General features: G+C 45.1%; 1 protein-coding gene across 1 annotated transcript in view; it reads left to right on the forward strand.

The window, feature by feature from the left end:
- EFHB (EF-hand domain family member B) overlaps positions 1 to 17,149 on the forward strand; it is a 60,162-nt gene that overhangs the window by 17,871 nt on the left and 25,142 nt on the right. The window contains exons 3-6 of the mRNA XM_043874513.1: positions 547 to 690; positions 3,078 to 3,258; positions 5,453 to 5,563; positions 10,148 to 10,277. Coding sequence (XP_043730448.1) covers positions 547 to 690; positions 3,078 to 3,258; positions 5,453 to 5,563; positions 10,148 to 10,277 — 566 coding nt within the window. The remainder of the gene's footprint in view (positions 1 to 546; positions 691 to 3,077; positions 3,259 to 5,452; positions 5,564 to 10,147; positions 10,278 to 17,149) is intronic.

Raw genomic sequence — 17,149 nt, forward strand, 5'->3', positions numbered from 1 at the left:
CCCATGTAGGTAGAGTTCCCTGTGCTATACAATAGGTTCTTACTAGTTACCTATTTTATATACAGTAGTGTGTATATGTTAATCCCAAACTCCTAATTTATCCCCCACCTCCTTTCCCCTTTGGTAATCATAATTCTACATCTATGACTCCATTTCTGCTTTGTAGATAAGTTCATTTGTATCATCTTTATAGATTTCAGATATAAGGCATATCATGATATCTGTCTTTCTCTGTCTGACTTAGTGTGATAATCTAGTATGATATTTTCTAGATATAAGGCATATCATGATATGTCTTTCTCTGTCTGGCTTACTCAGTGTGATAATCTCTAGGTCTATCCATGCTGCTGCAGCTAAATATAACTTTAAAAATACGTTGCTTATTTCCATTAAAAAACCTTTCAGGATGTTTTATTATTGGGTGCTGGAGTTCCCCAGGTGCTTGTTATACTCACGTATAATTAAGTTCATTGATTGGTATAGATCAGCCTTGCTGATATCAATCAACTGTACTTGATGATTCTATTTTCTTCTCACTGTTGGCAGCTAATGACCCCACCTGAGGCAAAAAAATTTTTCAACTTCAGATATCCACCCGCTGGAGCCGAAAGAGTATTTTACGGCAGAGCAAATGATCCACAAATCGCACCTTCCTTGACACACGGAATAAGATCGAAAACTTCGATACCGGTAACTTCTTTTCTGTTTTTCCCTGCATGTTATTCACTTCCAAGGGGAAAATGCACAAATGGAGTGTTAGTGAAATCATCAGTCCCAACCTCCTTCCTGCTCTTAATGAAAAAATCCAAGCACCCGTAGGCAAGAGCGAGTGCGGGAAAGTCAACGGCGTAAGCCCCAAACTGCGTGTAGTCCCCTTGGATGATAAAAGCCGAGCCGCATTTCATTTTCCCACGGTAAAAAGGGGTGGGCTTCCCCAAGATAGCTCAGCTGGTAAAGAATCCGCCTGCAATGCAGGAGACCCCAGTTCCACCCCTGGGTCAGGAAGGTCCCCTGGAGAAGGGAAAGGCTACCCACTCCAGTATTCTGGCCTGGAGAAGCCCATGGACTGTATAGCCCATGGGGTCGCAAAGAGTCGAACACAACTGAGCGACTTTCACTCACTCACAAAGAGAGGTGCTGTCAAGGTTCGGTAAAGTGCGGCGACGACAGAGGCTGGGTGCCGCTTCCGGAGACGTCAGCGCGCTGTGTGCGCTGTGTGTGCGCTGTGTGTGCGCTGTGTGCGCTGTGTGTGCGCTGTGTGCGCTTTGGTGCGCTGTGCGCTGTGTGTGCGCTGGTGCGCTGTGCGCGCGCTGTGTGTGCACTGTGTGTGTGCTTGTGCGCTGTGCGCGCTGGTGCGCTGTGCACTGTGTGTGCGCTGTGTGCGTGCTGGTGCGCTGTGCATGCGCTGTGTGCGCTGTGTGCGCTGTGCGCTCTGTGTGCACTATGTGTGCTGTGTGTGTGCTGGTGTGCTGTGTGCACTGTGCGTGCTGGTGCGCTGTGTGCTTGCTGGTGCGCTGTGTGTGCACTGTGTGCGCACTGGTGGGCTGTGCGCGCTGTGTGTGAGCTGTGTGCGTGCTTGTGTGCTGTGCGCGCTGTGTGCGCTGTGTGTGCGCTGGTGTGCTGTGCGCTGTGTGTGCGCTGTGTGCGTGCTGTGTGCGTGCTGGTGTGCTGTGTGTGCGCTGTGTGCGCGCTGGTGTGCTGTGTGTGCACTGTGTGCGCACTGGTGGGCTGTGCGCGCTGTGTGTGAGCTGTGTGCGTGCTTGTGTGCTGTGCGCGCTGTGTGCGCTGTGTGTGCGCTGGTGTGCTGTGCGCTGTGTGTGCGCTGTGTGCGTGCTGTGTGTGTGCTGGTGTGCTGTGTGTGCGCTGTGTGCGCGCTGGTGTGCTGTGTGCTGTGTGTGCACTGTGTGCACTGTGTGCGCTGTGTGCGCGCTGGTGTGCTGTGCACTGTGTGTGCGCTGTGTGCGTGCTGGTGCGCTGTGTGTGCGCTGTGTGCGTGCTGGTGTGCTGTGTGCGCTGGTGCGCTATGTGTGCGCTGTGTGCGTGCTGGTGTGCTGTGTGCATGCTGGTGCGCTGTGTGTGCGCTGTGTGCACTGTGTGCTTGCTGGTGTGCTGTGTGCGCTGTGCGCGCTGGTGCGCTGTCTGTGCGCTGTGTGCGCTGTGTGCATGCTGGTGCACTTTGCGTGCTGTGTGCGCTGTGTGTGCGCTGGTGCGCTGTGCACTGTGTGCGCTGTGTGTGCTGTGTGTGCTGTGCGTGCTGTGCGTGCGCTGTGTGCACTGTGTGCGCTGTGCGCGTGCTGGTGTGCTGTGTGCGCTGTGTGTGTGCTGTGTGCGCTGTGTGCGTGCTGGTGCGCTGTGTGTGCGCTGTGTGCGCTGTGCGCGCTGTGTGCGCTGTGTGCGTGCTGGTGCGCTGTGTGCACTGTGTGCGCTGTGTGCGCTGTGTGTGGGCTGTGTGCACTGTGTGCGCTGTGTGCGTGCTGGTGTGCTGTGTGCGCTATGAGCGCTGGTGTGCTGTGTGCGCGCTGTGTGCGCGCTGGTGTGCTGTGTGCGCGCTGTGTGCGCGCTGGTGCGCTGTGCGCTGTGTGTGCGCTGTGTGCGCGCTGGTGCGCTGTGTGCGCTATGTGCGCTGTGTGCGCCGTGTGCGTGCTGGTGAGCCGTGTGTGCGCTGTGCGCGCTGTGTGCGTGCTGGTGCGCTGTGGGCGCACGGGGTCTCCGTGTCACCTGCCCCTGACTGAGTGGACAGTCCAGGAGCACAAGGCCGGCTCTCGCACCTGCAGGGAACCTATGGGGCTCTCTTGGCTCTTGTGCTCGTCATTCCCACTCCTCTGGAATATTCGAGCTGCGGAACCAGGGAGCTGCCCTCGTAAACACTTTAGCCCCAGTGAAAAGTCATGTTTCGACATGTCTAAGCTGCACAGTCCCAATCCGATGGTGGGTTTGAAGGTGAACCAAGGCAACGATCATGAAATGTTTTTCCACTATCATATTCTCTTCTCCCTGGCTGTTGAGTTTCAATGTTCAGATTTCTTTCTTTCTTTCTTTTTTGGTTGTTACATCTTTGCTTTGTATGACTTCTTTAGGCAAAGGTATTGATCAACCCACAGCCTATAACAACGTTTCAACAGAAAATGAAAGATAAAAAGGAATCAGTATATTTTAGCAATCGACGGGCACCGTTAGGAAAATCTCATGATCAGACACCAGGATTGCCTAAAGGCCTGGACTTACTCAATACGACATTTGGGACAGCAATCGTCAGAGGTAGTGAAAATAAGGGGTGGGAGGGAGTGATAAAATGTTTTCTTAGAAAATGGGATTCAGTATCCTATTGGGATTTATTTAGTGCTGGTGCAGATGACGTCAGGAATGAAAGGATCATAGCAAGAAAGTTACTCTCAGGCCCAGAGGCCTTAGAGCTGATGTATGTCAAGGCCGTGGGTTCAGGGCGCAGAGCAGAGACGCTGCAGTTACAGGAAAGGGACTCAGGAACGCTGAGACCAGCTGTGAGGGCTGCCATCCCTTCCCCCTGGGCATCTACTGATGGGTTTTATTTCCACCAATGCCTCTGATGTGCTTGTAACTCTCAACTCTTTTTAAAAAATTTCTTTTTAAATTGAAGAGCAGTTGATGTACAAATGTTCTGTTGATTCCTGCTGTATATATACATTCTTTGTATATACATTTTTTGTATTCTTTTCCATTGTAGTTTATCCCAGGAGATTGGATATAGTTGCCTGTGCCATGCCAAGGACTTTGTTCCTTATCTACCCTGTATGTAACAGCTTCCCTCTGCTAATCCGAAACTCCCAATGCTTCCCTCCCCCAGACCCCTCGCCCTTGTCTGTTCCCTAGGTCAGTGTGTAACTCTCAACTCTTTATGAAACTCGGTTTCATACAATAGACCACGGAACAGATAAGTTTGGCAAATGGTGCATACAGCACTCATTCATGCCGGTCCACGATGTGTACCTGCTTATTAAGCGAACAGGCAGTGTCAGGGCAGACTCCTCTCTCATCTGGAGAGGGGGTGGCGCATCTATTTCAACAAGTGACTTACCATTAGTTACAGGCCATTTTTTCCTCTGCCTCCCCGCCTCCTGCCCCCTTGGGTACTTTCCTTTAAATACCTTCTCACATTCTGCCTTTTTAGGTCCCTACCCTCCCCCTACAGTGCTATCATTACAGGGGACCTCACATTCCGTCTCTTTATCATCCTGCTGAGAAATGTGCTCCTCTCTTTGTCTTTCTGCACCCGCTGAGGCTTTGCTCCAGGAACCTTATCTTTCTTACCAAAAGGTCCATTAGGGTGTTTTTTCGTTCACATTGTAGTATCTGTTCTGGAGATAAATTATGCCTTTGTCTTGGAAGGCAAAATCTTCAGTTGTACTTTATTGTATCACATATAAAGTTAAAATTTGTTAATATTTGAAATATTAAAATTGTATTTTAGAAGAGGTAAAATCTTTTTTTCCTTTTAAATAGGATTAAAAAATTGTATTTAAGCAGACGGAACATTACAGAATTACCATAGTTATATCATAACTGCTATCTAGGATTAGCTCATTTAATATGAAAAGTACTCATTTATATATGTAATAGAAGGAATGCTCCAGAACACGTGTATGTGTATTAATAGGTGTAATGGTTCCTACGTCAAAAGAGAAGCACTGCTTTACAAGATTATTCTGCACAGGACCACCTTCCAGATTCTTAACGTTTTGTTTACAGACCCTAATTCTTGGCAGACAGTCCAAAAGAAAGAAAACACCTCAATGTATGTTGTTAGGTACAAAGAGAAAACTGCAAATGGGATTATATTAAAAATCATTACAGAAAATAATAAAGACAAAATAATTCACTGCATATATGGCCAGGAACTACCAGTCCTGGGAAAGCAGCTATTCAACGAAGACCTTCTAGCTCTAGGTTTGGGGCCAGAAGGAAGAAGAGTTTCTTCCTGATGCCAGTGATTTCCCTGGCACCTTGGGCCTGTTCAAAGATAGATATTAGCATCTACAGATTCAGGATGTGCACTGTAGTCTATAGCTGTCAAAATTTGCATCAAGGCATCCCCACAGGGCACCAGGGCTTATGAAGCTGATTTGTGATTCAAATTTGCCTAGATCATCTTGGAAGTCTGGAGCAAACTGAAATAAAAATTATCCTGAGATCCTTAAAATTGGGCATTTAATTGGGCTTGGCATGTGGCTCAGGACAACCAAAGTGGTTAACATTCTTCAGAACTCTAGGGAGGGAGCCTATTCAAGTGGGGGTCCCTGAGACCGTAACGCCTGGGCTATTCCTGTCTGTGGTGGTCAATCTCTGTGTGTGCTGGCTTTGTGCCCGTGGAGCTTATGCAGTCAGCATACCCAGTTTGTCATTTGCTCTAGTCAATTTAAATGTTACAAAGAGATGAAAAGTAGCTTAAAACTGACTTCATTCATTCTTTCTTCAGAAATGTCCGCTCGAGATATGGTGAATCCACCAAAACCCTATAAAGAGGTATTTGAAGCAGCACAGGCAGGCCACGATCTGTATATTGTATCTCACAATGATTATTTTGTGGGTAAGTCTCCTCCAGTGTAAAATATGACATTCAGACTTGTGAAGAGGGACAGGGAGATGATGAACTTAAAGATGAAATGCCTGGTTATGCTACAGAATAATTCTAGTAATGCATGCTAAGTCACTTCAGTCCTGTCCGACTCTGTGTGACCCTATGGACTGGGGCCTGCCAAGCTCCTCTGTCCATGGAGATTCTCCAGGCAAGAAGACCAGGGTGAGATGCCCCCCTCTAGGGAATCTTCCGACCCAGGGATCGAACCCGCATCTCATTATGTCTCCTGCATTGGCAGGTGAGTACTTTACCTATATCGACATCTGGGAAGCCCAACTTATAAAGTTACAAACCCTGATATCTGGGAACATATACCCTTATAAAATGTATGAAAATATATATCATTAAAACAACAAAAAGAAGAAGTTAAGATTAAATGCTAGGTAGTCTAATCTTGTGTGAGTGGATTTAGGCTTAAAAAATACCATTCTTAATATCAAGATTATTCTAAGTGCTTAACTTTATATAAGGAATATTAGTTACTCGTCAAGTGCAGTAATTTTCGAATCATCAAGTTTAAGGTATTGCTTACCATCTATTATCTTTTAGACCTTGAATATTTTACTTATCATCATCTATTTTAAATTTCTTAAATAGGTAGGGATAATAATATTGTGCGGATGAAGTGAGTGCCTGCAAAATGCCAAGCATGGTGTCTGGAACATAGTTAGGGCTCAGTAACTATTATTATTAGTAGTAATAGTAGTGTTAGTATTAAGTAATGTGACTAAAAGTAGCTTATTATTAGAACTGGGGCTTCCCAGGTGGCAATACTGGTAAAGAACCTGCCTGCCAATGCTGGAGACATAAGAGAGGTGGGTTTGATCCCTGGGTGGGGAAGATCCCCTGGAGGAGGAAATGGCAACCCACTCCAGTATTCTTGCCTGGAGAATCCCATGGATGGAGGAGCCTGGTGGGCCCCAGTCCACATGGTCACAAAGAGGCAGACACGACTGAAGCAACTTAGCTTGCATTAGGAGAATTATTCTATAGCATAACCAAAAGGCATTGGATGTTTAAGTGCTGTAAAGTGCAACTTAATTGTTGACCTGTGTGAGCTAAGTAGAAATTTTATTTAACAGAGGATTGAGAATTAGACTCTAATACACGTCCTGAGAATGGATAAGGGCATGGCTACCCACCCCAGTATTCCTGCCTGGGAAATCCCATGGACAGAGGAGCGTGGTGGGCTCCAGTCCAACGGTCTGCAAGGAGAGGACTGGGCACTGAGCGACTGAGCGACGGGGCACACTCGCTTGAGAGATCGGCTGGGTTGCGCCCGATTCACTAGCTGGTCAGCCTCCCCCTGCTCTGTCTTACTTTTTCTCCTCACCGCCCCTCCGGTCCCCTTCCTCCTGAACCCCGCCGACAGCCGGGGCTGTCTCCCAGGCGCTCCACTCCACACGCGGCTTCTCTTGGTCTCTGCGGGTCGTTACACTGACACCGGGCCCCGGGTGGGCTCCGCTGTCACGCGCCCCGGACCCGGGCCCTGGGTGGGCTCCCCCGTCACGCGCCCTGGCTCCGGGCCCTGGGTGGATTCCCCCGACAGGCGCCCCGGACCCGGGCCCCGGGTGGGCTCTATCTTCACGCGCTCCGGACCGGATCCTGGATGGGCTCTGCTGTCACGCGCCCTGGCTCTGGGCCCTGAGTGGGCTCCGCCGTCACGCGCCCCGGACCCGGATCCTGGATGGGCTCCACCGTCAGGCGCCCCGGACCCGGGCCCCGGGTGGGCTCCACCGTCAGGCGCCCCGGACCAGGGCCCGGGTGGGCTCCCCCGTGTCAGGCGCCCCGGACCCAGGCCCCGGCTGGGCTCTATCTTCACACGCTCCGGACCCGGATCCTGGATGGGCTCTGCTGTCACGCGCCCTGGCTCCGGGCCCTGGGTGGGCTCCGCCGTCAGACGCTCCGGACCCGGGCCCTGGGTGGGCTCCGCCGTCACGCGCCCCGGCCCCGGGCCCCGGGTGGGCTCTACCCTCCCGCCCGCTGCACTCCTGCTCCCCCCGCTCCTTTTCCTCCCGCTAGGCCTTTTGTCTTTATGTCTTTTTGTCTTCCTTCTGTCCATTTCTTGTGAAAATATTTTATTCCTTTTTGGAAAAAGTTTAGTATGGATAGCACAGTCTAATCCAATGCCGTTTAACTGTTTTAAAAAGAACCGTATCAATGAATATATATAGAGACAACCTTTTAGGAGACATCTAAAATACCTTTAGCAGTTGGAGGAAAATGAGTCTAGTTTTAAAAATATTTCATTATTTACTTATAATGTTTATAAGTTTCCTTATAATGTGTTAGTTTCTGGCGTACCATACACTTCTGGCATACAGCAAGTGATTCAGTTATACACATGCGTGTTCTTTTCCATTATGTCTTATTGTAGGAAATTGAGTATTCTTCCCAGTGCTATACAGTAGGACCTTTTTGTTTATCCATAATATATATAATATATAATTTTCATCTGCTAGTCCCATACTCTCCAACTTTTTTTTCTTATATTTAGAAAAGCTCTCATGGACTATAACATGGCTGAAATTATTTTTATTTTTTGATTTTTATAAGAGTTTCACTAGCCTCTTGAAAAGAAATAGAATCCAATCCTTTAAATATCTGTTTTTACTTTTTCCCATTAATGAAAGCATTTTATTTTTTATTTTTTTAAATTAAATTAAATTTTTTTATAATCACTGTTTTATTTTTATTTTTTTCATTTATTTTTATTAGTTGGAGGCTAATTACTTTACAATAGTGTAGTGGTTTTTGCCATACATTGACATGAATCAGCCATGGATTTACATGTGTTCCCCATTCTGAACCCCCCTCCCACCTCCTTCCCCATCCCATAGCATTTTATTTTTTCAATAAAATATATAATAATTGTCGAGAATGTAAAACAAAAATAATTGTCGAGAATGTAAATATCATGGAAAAATGGAGAAAAAAATAAATGTATCCCTGAAATCCCATTAGCCAGAGGTCACCACACTTGATATACTGAACATGTTTCTAAGCCCATCCACTGAGCTGTTGTCTTCAGTTAAATGTGATAATAATCTCTATTCTTTTGGGGAAGCTGCCATATGCATTTAAAATTTTTTATTTAAAATAATGTGTCAAGGACACCATTCAATAACAACCTCTTTAAATATACTTAATTTAGATTACTACTAAAGTTATATTTTCTTTTATAAAATGCAGGCTGCATACAGACTTCCTTGGCAGTCCAGTGGTTAAGATTCCACTGCAAGGGGTGTGGGTTTGAGCCCATCTCAGGAGGCTAAGATCCTACATACCTCGAAGAGTGGCCAAAAAAAAAAAAAAAAAAAAATACAGGCTACATAGAAATACATAAAATACAAAGAAAATCTTCCAAAATCCCCAGTCACAGATGATACTTTGATTTATGTTTTTCTTTGCCGTTTAGAGAGGAGTTAATGTGTTTATGCTTGTCTTTTCAGGTCACTTGCCAATATTGTATTTTTCAGTGTTATAGAAGTGTACTGATTATCTATCTTCATGAACACAGTTTGCTTCTTTAGGACTCAGCCCTAGATTTCTGTAGCTCTCACTCTTGAGCCGGGCCGCTCCCCTGAACCACGCCCAGCTTGCCCTTGTGCCTGCTGTGTGTGAGACTGCCAACCGCGGCATCCTCCGCAGTGACGAGCTTTGCCAGTCTTTAGGTTTTGCTCAACTGAGAGATGAATTGTGACTGCATGCTATTGCTTTTGCTTACCTCATTTGTGTTACTAGTGAGACTGAATAGCTTTTTCCTTATCATTTCATAACCTCTTGTGTGCATGCATGCTTAGTCATGTCTGACTCTTTGCAACTCCGTGGACTGTAGCCTGCCAAGCTCCTCTGTCCAGTAACCTTTTAGCTCACCTCTAGTTTCAGTCTTACTTTCTTACCTATAAATAGAGAACTAATACCACTTCATACTTGAAAAAAATACAGCATTAGATCTTGAAGACCTCCCTGCTGGGTTCTCAGCCCTCAATCACTCTTTGAATGTCTCTGCGGTAAGCGATTATAATGAAATGTGAGGGTTGTAATACAAATCTCACTGAGAGCGACTCTAACATACCAGCCTCTCAGGGCTTCCCAGGTAGTCCAGGCTAAGACTCCCTCTGCAGGAGCTGGGGGGGTGGGGGGATGGGGAGGGAAACAGTAAAATTAAAAGACCGACCTCTCAGATCTTAGCAGAGCGCAAAGCACCACTGGGGGCCCAAAGCCCCGCAGCACTTCCCCTGATCTTCAGAATCTCTTTAACATTGATGGGGCCTGAATTTTTCATTTGTATGTCTTTCTCTACATCATTTTTCTCCTTCCTGAGTATCTACACGAGGAACTCTTGCTCCACTGTCTCCCAGCTCTCATGGGAGAGTGCCTCTGTCATCTGTCACCAAATCTGGAGTTTCCTGCACTGTTATAATGTCACTCTTTCTCCCACTGGCATATTCCTTGTTACTGAGAACATCATGTGCCTCTTGCATAAAGCTGTGTTGCTTAAGTCAGAAGTCTTCCCTTTTCTTTTCTTAGGAGAAGCAAAGAACCGGAAGTATAACCCATCAAGTTTTCATAGATTTAACTTGTATGGGATCCCAACACCACATTTTAATGATGGACGAAACATGGCAAAAACTTTACATTGGCTTCATGAACTACAAATGTAAGTGTGTTGTGTCTTGGAACAAGTGTTAGATAAATGGTATATAGACTTAAAAGTTAATTAAATTTGTTTTTTTTTTAAAGAGGTAATGCATTGACATGGTTCAAACATAAAAATAATATAAAAAGATACACAGTGATATGTCTTCTAAACTATCCAGTTTCCCCAGAGATCACCATGATACTGGTTTTTCGTTTGTCTGTTTTTGACCATGTGGCTTGCAGGACCTGATTCCCCCACCAGGGATTGAACCTAGGCCCCTTGCTGTGGAAGCACAGAGTTCTAACCACTGGACAGGCAGGGAATTCCTTGTGTGTGATTCTGAAGTTATTTCATGCCTTTTCAGCGGATCAGAGGACTTCCTTGGTGGCTCAGACGGTAAAGCGTCTGCCTACAATGTGGGAGACCCGGGTTCAATCCCTGAGTTGGGAAGATCTCCTGGAGAAGGAAATGGCAGCCCACTCCAGTATTCCTGCCTAGAGAATCCCATGGATGGAGGAGTCTGATAGGCTACAGTCCATGGGGTCACAAAGAGTTGGACATGACTCACACTTTCAGCCGATCAGAAGACATACATGAATTGTTTTTTATCCACGCGACCCACCCTACTACGTTCCTTAAATATCGTGGACTTTTGGGTAGATTGTCTCTACAAAGACACGTGTAGATTCACGTGTCATCTATCATTCAACTTTCTTTAGTAGTTAGTTGGGCACCTGACTTAGCTCTTACAAACTGTGACCTGTTTACACCTGCATTCTACACTTGACTACTTTCCTAAGATATTAAAATAAGTTTCCTTAGTTTTTCATTTCTTGTCTTATATCTAAGGCAACAAACAAAGTAAAATTCTCTATTTCCTACTATGCTGAAAAAAATCAGAGGATTGAAAATGCTGGTGTAGTGGGTTGAATAGTGGCCTTCAAAGATGTCCATGTTCTAATTCCAAGAACCTGTGATGGTTATCTTATATGGGAAAAGGGTCCTTGTAAATGCAATTCAGTGAAAGATCTTGAGATGAAGAGATCATTTTGGATGATCTGTGCATGTGTGCTAAGTCGCTTCAGTCATGTCTGACTCTTTGCATACTGCAGCCTTCCAGGCTCCTGTGTCTGTGGGATTCTCCAGGCAAGAATATTGGAGTGGGTTGCCGTGCCCTCTTCCAGGGGATCTTCCCCACCCAGGGACGGAACCCATGTCTCATGTCTCCTGCATTGGCAGGCGGCTTCTTTACCACTAGCGCCACCTGGGAAGCCCCCTAGATGATCTGGGTGGGGCCAAAATCCAGTAGCAAGTGTCCTAATAAGGGAAAGGCTGAGGGAGATATAAGACAGAAGAGAAGACATGTGGAGTAGGCCGTGAGGTGAAGATGGCAGAGACGGGAATGATGTGGTGTCGAGCAAGGAAGGCCAGAAATGCAGCAGCCTCCAGATGTTGGAGGAAGCGATGAACAGGGTCTCCCCAGAGCCTTCAGGGGGCATGTGGCCTGGCTGTCACCGCGGTCTCAGACTTCTGGTCTCTCGACCTGTGGGAGAATATGTTTCTACTGTTTTAAGCCACAAGCTTGTGGTAATTTGTCCTCACAACCCCAGGAAATGAACATACGGGACCTGCATTTCTATACATTCAGTGGTGGGAGTGGATTTGTTTTGCCCTCTACCCTCTGTTTTTAAAAAGTTTTTTCACTTGTAATTTTTTAAGATTAATTTTTAGTGGCGCATTGTTGACTTACAGTGTTGTGTAGTTTTGGGTGTACAGCAGGGTGAATCCGTTATACATACACCCACATGTAGATTCCTGTTTCTGTAAGGTCCTTTTCCCGAATAGGTCATCAGCGAGGACCGGGCAGAGCTCCCTGTGCTGAGCAGTAGGCCTTCTTGATCATCTGGTTTATAGACCGTGGTGTCTGGATGCCAGTCCCAATTTTCCAGTTTACCCCCTGCTTTCCCCCTGGTGACCTTCAGTTTGTTTTCTCCCTCTGCTTCCCAGGTGGCGCTAGTGGTGAAGAAAGTGAAAATGAAAGTCACTCAGTCGTGTCCGACTCTTTGCAACCCCATGGACTATACAGTCCATGGAATTATCCAGGCCTGAACACTGGAGTGGGTATAGAACCTGCCTACAAACGCAGGAGACGTAAGAAACATGGCCTCGATCCCTGGATCAGGAAGATCCCCTGGAGGAAGCCATGGCAACCCACTCCAGTATTCATGCCTGGAGAATCCCATGGACGCAGGAGCCAGCGAGCTACCGTCCATGGGGTCACAAAGAGTCAGACACGACTGAAGTAAGCTAGCATGCAAGCTACATCTGTGACGCCGCTTCTGTTTTGTGAATAAGTTCATTTGCACCAGGTTTCGAGCCTCTCTGCCCTCTTTAAAGAATACACTGCCCTCCTCCAAATTTCCACGTGCCCCATCAGGCATACATGTTTCCTTCCCCCAGGCACCCAATATGCCTCGCTCACTTGCTTGTCTGATAGCTGAGATGGCAGCTCCCAGTTATAGAGGCAAAGTGCTAAGTACTTTATATATGATTAATTTGACCCTACCTACAGCAACTCTAGGAGGTAGCTGTACTGTAATTTTTAGCCTTTCCATTTTACAGATGAAGAAACTGAGGTACAGAGCAGTTAAGTCCTGTGCCCGAGATCACACAGGTAAGTGCTAGGGGTAGGGCTGAAACCCAGCAGTGTCTCTCCAGAGGCCGCCCTTAGCACTGCACCAAGGCTGTAGGCACTGACTCTGTGATCACAGGCCTGAAACCGGGATTTCCATTCTTCTTCCACTCCCTTTTTATTTAATATATGAATTTCTGATATTTGAATTATTCAAAGCAATAAAGGTAAAGCACAAAGAGAAGAAATTCTTTCCTGGGTAACCTTTCCCTTCTCCAGGGGATCTTCCTGAGCCACAGATCGAACCCTGGTCTCCCGCGTGGCAGGCCTTCTTTACCATCTGAGCCACCAGGGAAGCCCTTCCATATTTTAGAAAAACTATAGGAGACAGTGTTTTTTTTTAGGATATAGAAGAGCTCCTAAAACAAACATTCATTAATTTATCACTATTAAAGTGGTGAAAACATACATAAAGGAAAACATGAAGAAATTATTTAAATACTTGCCTAGATCAGTTCAGTCAGCTCAGTTCAGTCGCTCAGTTGTGTCTGACTCTGCGACCCCGTGAACTGCAGCACGCCAGGCCTCCCTGTCCATCACCACCTCCTGGAGTTTACCCAAACTCACGTCCATTGAGTCAGTGATGCCATCCAACCATCTCATCCTCTGTCGTCCCCTTCTCCTCCTGCCTTCAATCTTTCCCAGCATCAGGGTCTTTTCAGTGAGTCAGTTCTTCGCATCAGGTGGCTAAAGTATTGGAGTTTCAGCTTCAGCATCAGTCCTTCCAATGAACACCCAGGACTGATTTCCTTTAGGATGGACTGGTTGGATCTCCTTGCAGTCCAAGAAACTCTCAAGAGTCTTCTCCAACACCAGTTCCAAAGCATCAGTTCTTCGGCGCTCAGCTTTATTTATGGTCCAACTCTCACATCCATACATGACTACTGGAAAAACGATAACTTTGGCTATATGGACCTTTGTCTGTAAAGTAATGTCTCTGCTTTTTAATATGCTGTCTAGGTTGGTCATAGCTTTTCTTGCAAGGAGCAAGTGTCTTTTAATTTCATGGCTGCAGTCACCATCTGATTTTGGAGCCCAAGAAAATAAAAGTCTCTCACATTGTTTCCCCATCTATTTGCCATGAAGTAATGGGGCCGGATGTCATCATCTTAGTTTTCTGAATGTTGAGCTTTAGGCTTCCCCGGTAGCTCAGGCGGTAAAGTGTTCTACCTGAATGTTGAGCTTTAAGCCAACTTTTTCACTCTCTTTCACTTTCATCAAGAGACTCTTTAATTCCTCTTTGCTTTGTGCCATAAGGGTGGTGTCATTTGCATATCTGAAGTTATTGCTATTTCTCCTGGCAATCTTGATTCCAGCTTGTGCTTGGAATTAAGCATATTCATTTACAGCTCATTGTTTTGGTTTCTATTTTCTTCTTTTTTGTCTTATTTATTTTTAATTGAAGTATAGAAAGAAAGAAAGTGAAGTCACTCAGTCTTGTCTGACTCTTTGCGACCCCATGGACTATCCCACCGGCTTCTCCGTCCATGGGGTTCTCCAGGCAAGAATACTGGAGTGGGTTGCCATTTCCTTCTCCAGGGGTTCTTACTGACCCAGGGATCGAGCCTGGGTCTCCTGCACTGCAGGCAGAGCCCCCGGGGAAGTGCAACTGAAGTCTGGTTGATTTATGATGTTGTGTTAATTTCAGGTACTCAACAAAGGGATTCAGTTATACATAAATATATATATATATATATAAAATATATAGTATTTCAGATTCTTTTCCATTGTAAGTTATTAGAAGATATGGAATATAGGGCCTACTGTATAGCAAAGGGAACTATATTACCTGTTATATATACTGGTTATCTATTTTATATATAGTATGTAGTATGTATATGTCAATCCCAAATTCCTAATTTATACCCCCATTCCCCTTTGGCAACTGTTAAGCTTGTCTTCTGCGTCTGTGAATCTATTTCTATTTTGCTTACATCTTAATGTGATATGCACTATTCAACGTACATTTGCCTCCAGTTCAGTTCAGTTCAGTTCAGTCGCTCAGTTGTGTCTGACTCTTTGAGGCCCATGAACCCCAGCATACCAGGCCTCCCTGTCCATCGCCAACTCCCGGAGTCCACCCAAACCCATGTCCATCGAGTCAGTGATGCCATCTAGCCAACTCATTCTCTGTCATCCCCTTCTCCTCCTGCCTTTGATCCTTCCTAGCATTAGGGTCTTTTCCAATGAGTCAGCTCTTCACATCAGGTGGCCAAAGTATTGGAGTTTCAGCTTCAGCATCAGTGCTTCCAATGAACACCCAGGACTGATCTCCTTTAGGAAGGACTGGTTGGATCTTCTTGCAGTCCAAGAGACTCTCAAGAGTCTTCTCCAACACCACAGTTCAAAAGCATCAATTTTTCAGCGTTCAGCTTTCTTTATAGTCCAGCTCTCACATCCATATGTGACTACTGGAAAAACCATAGCCTTGACTAGGCGGATCTTTGTTGGCAAAGTAATGTCTTTGGTTTTAAATATGCTATTCAGGTTGGTCATAACTTTCCTTCCAAGGAGTAAGCGTCTTTTAATTTCATGAGTGCAATCACCATCTGCAGTGATTTTGGAGCCCCAAAAAATAAAGTCTGACACTGTTTCCACTGTTTCCCCATCTATTTCCCATGAAGTGATAGGACCAGATGCCATGATCCTAGTTTTCTTAATGTTGAGCTTTAAGCCAACTTTTTCACTCTCCTCTTCACTTTCATCAAGAGGTTTTTTAGTTCCTCTTCACTTTCTGCCAAAAGGGTGATGTCGTCTGCATATCTGAGGTTATTGATATTTCTCCCAGCAATCTTGATTCCAGTTTGTGCTTCTTCCAGCCCATTGTTTCTCATGATGTACTCTGCATATAAGTTAAATAAGCAGGGTGACAATATACAGCCTTGACGTACTTCTTTTCCTATTTGGAACCAGTCTGTTATTCCATGTCCAGTTCTAACCGTTGCTTCCTGACCTGCATACAGATTTCTCAAGAGACAGGTCAGGTGGTCTGGTTTTCCCATCTCTTTCAGAATTTTCCACAGTTTGTTGTGATCCACATAGTCAAAGACTTTGGCATAGTCAATAAAGCAGAAATAGATGTTTTTCTGGAACTCTTTTGCTTTTTCTATGATTCAGCGGATGTTGGCAATTTGATCTCTGGTTCCTCTGCCTTTTCTAAAACCAGCTTGAATATCTGGAAGTTCACAATTCAAGAGTTATTGGGGATATATACTTGGGGATATATACAATGAAGGAATATATTTCCTTCATAAAATTACCTGTATCTATATTATGCTTATGACCTGGCCAGAAGAATCAGTTACAATCTAGAAATGATAGACTGTGTGTGTGTGTGACTGTGTGACTGGCACGCAGAAGACTTGATTGGTGAGTGAATGAGGTGAGGTGTGTAATGATTACAGCTGTTGATTCTCTGACATACACGGCTGCTCACAAATAGTTCCCGATTCTCCCAGCAACATGTCCTAGGCGGTGTTAGGCTGAGAAGCGAGGGCTATGTGGCTTAGAATCCTCCTTTTTGCCGTCCGGGCATGTTCCTAATTAAGCCCCTTGGAGCTGGTTTCAGACTGTCAACTTTATATGTTCAAATTATGGCCTTCAAACTGCCTTTAATTTATTCTGACTTTACCCCATTGTTCTTTTTCTCTCTTTTTGAACTAATGGGAAGTAAATAAATAAGAGATGAATTACTTAATCTTTCATCTTTTGTTTCTCCACAGAGTGTCACTCTTCTCCCAAATTTTATTCAGCTTTGTATTTCTCCAGTACAGGGAATAGTTTTAAAAGCAAAAGGAGTTTAAGAATTTTAAGTTCCCTGTTTTTAGTCTTAGCAAAACAATAGAGGTTTATTAATGTTATTAAATAGTGGTGTTGTAATTTTACAGTTCTCAAAAGAAATTCTTACTCAATCACAGTGGTGGAAGTAATGAAATTATATTACAGAAAATTGGCAAAATAAAATCAAATCACCCATAATCCTGTCACCTTAATTCAACCTTTATTATCTTTTTCATTTATTTCTTTCTACTGTGGCTTCCTGTGTCGATTTTTGCATACCTTTTGTTTTTGCATAACTTTAATCAGAGTGCAATTCCACTTTATATCCTGTTTTGGCACTTAACATAAAATAATTTTATATGGCTGTGTATTCTTAATAACCAACATTTAGAATGCACATAGAGTGTGTTCTTGTTAA

The sequence above is a fragment of the Cervus elaphus genome, chromosome 19, assembly GCF_910594005.1.
Source record: "Cervus elaphus chromosome 19, mCerEla1.1, whole genome shotgun sequence".
NCBI classification, from domain to species: Eukaryota; Metazoa; Chordata; class Mammalia; order Artiodactyla; family Cervidae; genus Cervus; species Cervus elaphus.